Here is a 7,094-nt window from a genome sequence, read left to right as displayed (position 1 = left end):
GTTCGCGCGCGTGTGTGTGTGTGTGTGTGTGTATGTGTGTGTCAGAGTGAAGGAGAGGTAAAGGGAAGTTGGAGAGAGGGCTGTGCATGGCTTTCCCATACATGGAGAGGTGGGGGAGACAGAGGGAGAGAGGGAGAGAGAGAGGGAGGGAGAAAGAGAGGTAGGGTAGACACAGGGAGAGAGAGGGAGGGAGAGAGAGGTGGGGAAGACATGGGGGAAAGGGAGGGAGAGAGAGAGGTGGGGGAGACAGAGGGAGAGAGGGAGGGAGAGAGAGGGAAAGAGGTGGGGAAAAGAGGGGGAGCAGTGGAGGTTGGATAAGGGAGGGAGAGAGAGAAAGAGGGAGCGATAGGGAGAGGGAGAGACAGAGAGGGAGAGAGAAAGAGCCAAGGAAGACCTCTGGTCCTGCAGACAGACAAGTTTTGTCAGGAGAAGCAGAGACCGGGAGAGAGAGATCCTGAGAGAAACAGTGACATTCCCAATCCGGTGCAGAATTCCTGTGATTCCTGAAACTCCCGCCCTCTCCGCCCAGGTAAGTGCCGCTCCCGCTCGGCGTCCCGCTCGCCGTCCGGCCGGCTCTCTGCCTCGGTGCGACTCTGGGATCGGATGTGGAGACACACAGTTTTTCCACACTTTTCCGCTGCCTTCCGCTGTCCGCTGCAGCCTGAACCCCAGAGCTCCAACTGAGTGATCTAACACATGTTCCCCCTCCAGCTGACCTGGTTTCATTTCTCTCTCCCTCTCTCTCTCTCTTTCCCTATCCGTCTCTCCCCCTCTCCCTCCCTGTCTTTCTCGCTCTCTCTTTCTGTCTTTCTTTCTCTCTCTCTCTCCCTCTCTTTCCCTGTCCATCTCTCTCTATCTCTCTCTCTCCCCCTCACTCTCTCTCTCTCTCCCCCTCACTCTCTCTCTCTCTCTCTCTCCCCCTCACTCTCTCTCTCTCTCTCTCCCCCTCACTCTCTCTCTCTCTCTCTCTCCCCCTCACTCTCTCTCTCTCTCTCTCCCCCTCACTCTCTCTCTCTCTCTCTCTCTCTCCCTCCATCCTGTGGTTTTGGGCAGGGTGCGCTGCTGTAAGAGGAGCGTGTTGACCCCGTTTCTGTGGAGCGTGGGCAGTGTGCCGGGCGGGACGGGGTGCAGGGAAGCCGCAAAGCCCTCACTGGTCTCCATTTTCCCCCTGTTTTTGCTGCGGTCTGGCAGCCGGGGCGGGGTACGGCACCCTGCCCCTCTCTCTGGGGAGCCGGGCGCTGCATGAAGGGGCTGTTGTTAATCGAGTGGGCGGGGGGGGGGGGGGTCGGTGGGGCTGCTAAAGGTGCTGACAGGTGTAGTGGAGTGACCCCTTGACCTGTCTCCCCGACGTGATGACAAAAGGCTTGCGTCTCCGCGCACTTTAAATTCATCTCCACCGCGTAGTGCATCCTGGGTAACTCAAACCCAGACTCTCTCGCTTCTCGCTCCTTGAAAATATTTTTTGCCGGGATGATGATTCATCCGTCAAAACCCCTGCTGTTGAAATAAGGCTCCGTCACGCGACCCCGGGTTTTTGGGAGGGTGGGTGGGGAGCAGCCAGAGTTTGTGGACGTGAAGAGCCCCCCCCATCTCCTCTGTGGACGTCTGCTTGCCTCGATTCTGGCTTCTGTCGTTGACATTTGTTGACATCATCCTTGGCGAACTGCAGGGGAGATGCACACATTACAACAGGGCGATGGACGGATCTCGGGGAGAGAGAGTTCGCTGAACGTTTTACTGCCTTCCGGATGTTTCCGGAGTGATGAGATCAGTCTGAGAGTGCCGGAGAAACGCTTTAGGCCACCGCTGGATATCTGAACATCTGCCATACCTCCCTGCCGCACGTCCATCAACATTCATATTCTCTTACTCTTCCAGTGTGAAACCCCTTTCGGCCTGCAGTAACTTTATTATTTTGTTCCCTACTGGGAAAAAAAACAAAAAACAGCTCACGCTAGGGTTTGAAAACAACTGGTAGCTGGTTGAACAGTTCAGACCAGCTCCTTACTCAATTGGTTTGACCAGCTCAAGATATGTTGTGAAACAGCTGGTTGCTGGACATTTCAAGCTGGTGATAGCTAGGTTTTACACCATGGTTTTATAATTTTTTTAACTGAAAACCTCCCGGAGATTGTACATGTTTTTGCTTCACGATTATGCTCTTCATGACCTCATTGTATGTCCGCGGGTTTTGTTTAGGCCCTGTACGGAGACCTGTGTGTAATTTCACAAAACCCCGACACCAGCCCTCTCAGTTACCTTAAGAGCTTTAACGACTCTCCATAAAAATACCTTGGCTGTAGAAACTAAGAACAGTGGCTTTGATCTTCATAGATTCGGCCGTGAGACAGGCTCTGTGTGTTGGGGACGGGGGCTCAAAGCAGTGGCCTTGTCCAGCCGCCCCCCGCCCCCCCCCCCCCATCTCTCGCTCTGTCCATTCTCAGAACACTAAACTGAGCGGTTATTTTGATTCTCACGGCCGTTATAAATCTCTCCGTCCAAACGGCGAAGGGTTTGGGATTTGACCGGAGTGATTTATGCCGCGCTGGGGACTGGTTTTATTTTCTCCCTGCGTGTAATAAAAGGGATCTAACACAACGCCATCTCCATAAACCCTCGTCCACCGGGGCTGGCTCAACGCCTGAGTCAGCATTCCTGTTGACCGGTATTTTTTTTTTTTTTTTACGATTTTTAAATGTTCGCTCTACTTTTTTTGTTAACACGGAACACCACACGTATTTCAGTCTTGGAGGAAGTAACGGTATTGTTAGATTTTTTTGCATCATTTTTTTCTCTCAGTGTCTCTCGTTTTGAACACTAAGTAACCATTTTATTAGGTTGAGCTAACGTTCAGCAACATATTCAAACCGTTTTATGTTCGTCACGAACGTTAGCTAACAGTTTCAAAAGGTTGCTGGCTGCTGATGGGGAAAACGCCAAGAGACAATTATTTCGGTGTTGTAACCACAGAGTGTATAGTTAAGTGGTTGTAACACACTTCAATCAATGTAATAGGCCTATTTGTTTTTACCTTGGAAAAATAAGTCCCAAATACGCAACGAATCAGCTAGCTGGCATTGTTAAACCTAAGTCACGTCCATTTGTATTAAACAGGCTTTGATGGCTAACTAAATGGAAAGTTCGTTTAAAAGCGTTCAACAGTAGCCTAACTGTTTGCTGCAAACACAGTTTGCTGGGAATGTTCGCCTTCTTGAACGCACGTTGGTACCTTTTATACAGTTTACAGTCTGTACTCCAGCGCATTAAATATCTACAAATCGTGCCTTCAATGGTCAAGAGGTTCACTTGTTTTTCCAGACCAAGTGGCTTTGACAGTGTTGGTGCCAGACAGGGTGGTTTGAGTATGTCAGAAACTGCTGATCTTCTGGGATTTTCACGCACAACAGTCTATATATACAGTTTAATGAGAGCAGTTAATGAGTGCCAGTGTTGCACTCTTTCCTGGGGTTTTATGCAATGAAATGGATATTTATATGGAGGAGCTGAAGTTAATAAGACACAAATAAAGCCAGAGAATTTGGAAATGTCTGTTTCATCAATTTCCTTTAACTGGAGAGGTTTTGTACATTTTTATCCTTCTTCCAAAAGAGAAAATAGGTTAGGAAGATGAATGTAGTGCTAATGTGTTGTGGTTAATGTTCCTTTTGGACTGAAATCTCTGCTTAGCTGTGTGCGTGTGTGTGTTTTCTGTGTACCAGGATTTATGTGTTGGTGATCTTAATAGTAGTTGCTTTAAACAATTCTCCCTCAATGGTGGCAGGAGATTGTGCTGTTATATTCCATGTAGGACTTGGAAGTGTACTTTCCTCTAGGGTCTTCAACACACTTGTCTCTGGTTATGATTTGCACTTTATTGTACGTCGCTCTGGATAAGAGCGTCTCTTAAATGACTGTAATGTAATGTGGGGTGGTGGGTAACCTTACTCACAGGTATCAGGTAGTTTTAGGGACTACCCTCCTCTCTCGCTGAATTGATCCGTTGTTTGGGGGAAACAGGTTGCCAGGCAACGAGAACATTCAACAAACATTCTCTGACTTTGTGCCTCTGCAGATGATGTCATCGGACCTCCTCTCTCCTGGTTGGCTGCAGCAGCTGCTGCTCGTGCTGCTGAAGGTCACCGTGTCCTGCGCCGGCTCCTCAAGGCCGGCCAATGGGACGGCCTGCTCGGCACGAGAGCCCGCCTCCTACATCCTGGTGTTCACGGGTCACTGGAGCCCCCAGACCTTCCCCAAACAGTACCCGCTGTTCCGCCCCCCAGCACAGTGGTCCAAGCTCATCGGTAAGGATCCCGTACCAAAGGAGAGAGAAAGAGTGGCGGTATTCATCCTTTTATCGGTGGCCTGTAGCGTAGTGGTTAAGGTCCATGATTGGGGCACGCAAGGTCAGAGGGAGAGAGGGAGAGAGAGAGAGGCTAAGTCTGTATTGGTGGGGTGGTTTTATACATTTACAAATAGTTCCTCCTCTCCCGTATGTCTGAGACACAAACGTGTCTGGCCCTCGGTGACCCTGGTAGTTCCCCCAGTACCGAGTCCATCAGCATTCAGAGTCCAGGGCCTCAACCTGCCCTCCCGTCCAGAGTCTGCGGCCTTCTTGCCCACGACATGTCCCGTCTTCCCCTGAAAACCCGGCTGGGCGGGGGAGGGTGGAGCGCGGTGGGGTGGGGCTGGGTGGGGGGTGGGGGGGTGGGGGGGGTTTGCATGCTAGCAGGGATAGCAGCGGGTGCAGACGTTTTGGGCTGCAGTTTAAGTGCATCCAGATGAGCCTGCAGGTTTCCATGACAGAGGGAGAGAGAGAGAGACTGGGTGAGCGAGAGAGAGTGAGGGAGAAGGGGGAGAGAGAGGGAGAGGGGGAGAGAGAGAGGGAGAGAGAGAGAGACTGGGTGAGCGAGGGAGAGAGTGAGAGAGAGGGGGGAGAGAGAGAGGGAGAGAGAGAGAGAGGGGGAGGGGGCAGACCTGTTGGCTCCCCCCCACATCAGTCGTGATAGAGGACAGATGTCCCTGCACCTGAAATCCTGCTCCAGCACCTCAAGTGGATTTCTGCCATGCCAATAAAGGAGAGAGAGAGAGTGAGAGAGAGGGGGGGAGAGAGAGAGAGGGGAGAGATAGAGAGGAATGTATCTAACAAGCTTCTGCAAAACAAATGTATACATTTGTCATGCCAATAAAGCAAATTGAGTTTAACTGAATTGAGAGAGAAATAGCAGGGGGGGCGGAGAGAAAGAATGAAGGAGAGAGCATGAGGGGGGGAAAGAGATGGAGAAACAGAGGGATTTAGGGAGGGGGAGGGGGGTAGTTTGAGCTCTTAGCTCCATCCCTCCCTCAGCCTTGATGGAGTGCAGATGTGTCCGCACCAAACCCTGGCCCTGAGTCTGCAGACTGTGGCTTTCACCTTCTCCACAGAACTCCCCCCCCCCGCCCCCACTCCCCCTCCACCCCCCCCCCTCTCCAGGGACCGTGAGGTCATGGTTATTTTTGGGTGGTCCTCCATGCAGACCTGAGCAGTATGCAGGACATGGGGGCGGCCTGTAGCCTAGTGGCTAAGGTACATGACTGGGGCAGCCTGTAGCCTAGTGGCTAAGGTACATGACTGGGGCAGCCTGTAGCCTAGTGGCTAAGGTACATGACTGGGGCAGCCTGTAGCTTAGTGGCTAAGGTACATGACTGGGGCAGCCTGTAGCCTAGTGGCTAAGGTACATGACTGGGGCAGCCTGTAGCCTAGTGGCTAAGGTACATGACTGGGGCAGCCTGTAGCCTAGTGGTTAAGGTACATGACTGGGGCGGCCTGTAGCCTAGTGGCTAAGGTACATGACTGGGGCAGCCTGTAGCCTAGTGGCTGAGGTACATGACTGGGGCAGCCTGTAGCCTAGTGGCTAAGGTACATGACTGGGGCAGCCTGTAGCCTAGTGGCTAAGGTGCATGACTGGGACCCAGAAGGTCGGTGGACTGTTGGGCCCTTGAGCAAGGCCCTTAACCCTGCATTGCTCCAGAGGGTATTGTCCCCTGCTTAGTCTACGCAACTGTAAATCGCTTTGGATAAAAGCGTCAGCAAAATGACAGATTATTATGATTAGGACGTCTCTGGCGGGTCTCCCCCTGCTCACACTTGCACGGTAGCGGCTGAGCAGAATTAGCGCTAAGTGTGTTTGAAACGCAACGAGGGATTAGCCCGAGATCGGCTCTGTCAGAGAAATGGAATTCGGGGTTTTTCTAGTGACCAGAAAGGGAAGTTGTGGGCGGTGAATCCACTTGAGCTGCCAACACAATCTGTCTCCGCTTCAGGGGTAAAAAACGAAAGGGACAGGCAGGCAACATCACAGGCAAAACAGAGAAACTGAGACGATGGCCGGGTTTCAAACCGCAGAAATGCTGCCTTCTTCGGCAGTAGTCTAAGGCAGTGAGGCGGGGAGTGTGTCCCATTCGAAAGTGTGCAGAAACGATGTCTTCGAAGTGCGCACTGCCCAATCACCTCCGAAGACGGCTTTGAAGGACGGACCGTGACCAATCAGGCAGGGAGGCGGTGAGGCATCAAAGCCGCTGTTTGTGTCTTGTGCAGATTTGCTTGTTTGTGGGTGACCTGGTGGAAGAGATGATGTGAAATGTAAAAGTTCAAGCAACTAACTAACGCCGTCCCAAACGGAACCACCTCCTGATCGTGCCCAGATTTTCTCAACACGTCAAAAAGCACAATCAGGAGCACGTAAGATCGGCTCAGACTGGTATCTCACACCTCGCGAGGAGCAATGTTATGAGTGAAAATGTTTCTTACGATTTGGTCCCGATCTCAAAAGAACAATCAGGAGCGCATGTTATAGAGTGCATGCACACTGTAAGAGGCTAAGACACTGAGCGTGGACTTTCTCCTTCATGCTACAACGCTTAACGTGGGGCAGCCTACAGCTTCGTAGCTAAGGCGCCTGACTGGGACCTGCAAGGTTGGTGGTTCAAGCCCCGGTGTAGCCCCACGATAAGATCTGCATAGCTGTTGGGCCTTTGAGAAAGGCCGTTAATCCCACATTGCTACTTGGTCAAATCAACTGTAAGTGGCTTTGGATAAACGCATCAGCTGAATGACT

The 7,094-nt window shown here is 51.7% G+C and overlaps 1 protein-coding gene across 1 annotated transcript in view; it reads left to right on the top strand.

Annotated features, from left to right (window-relative positions):
• The first annotated feature begins 379 nt into the window (after positions 1–379).
• The window catches only part of LOC133125192 (spondin-2-like), a 13,115-nt gene continuing 6,400 nt past the window's right edge, over positions 380–7,094 (top strand). The window contains exons 1-2 of the mRNA XM_061236949.1: positions 380–529; positions 4,073–4,301. Coding sequence (XP_061092933.1) covers positions 4,073–4,301 — 229 coding nt within the window. The 5' untranslated portion in view covers positions 380–529. The remainder of the gene's footprint in view (positions 530–4,072; positions 4,302–7,094) is intronic.

This window comes from Conger conger, chromosome 3 (assembly GCF_963514075.1).
Source record: "Conger conger chromosome 3, fConCon1.1, whole genome shotgun sequence".
In the NCBI taxonomy this organism is placed as follows: domain Eukaryota; kingdom Metazoa; phylum Chordata; class Actinopteri; order Anguilliformes; family Congridae; genus Conger; species Conger conger.
The sequence above is the reverse complement of the archived record's forward strand: the minus strand, read 5'-3'. Positions and strand labels throughout refer to the sequence as shown.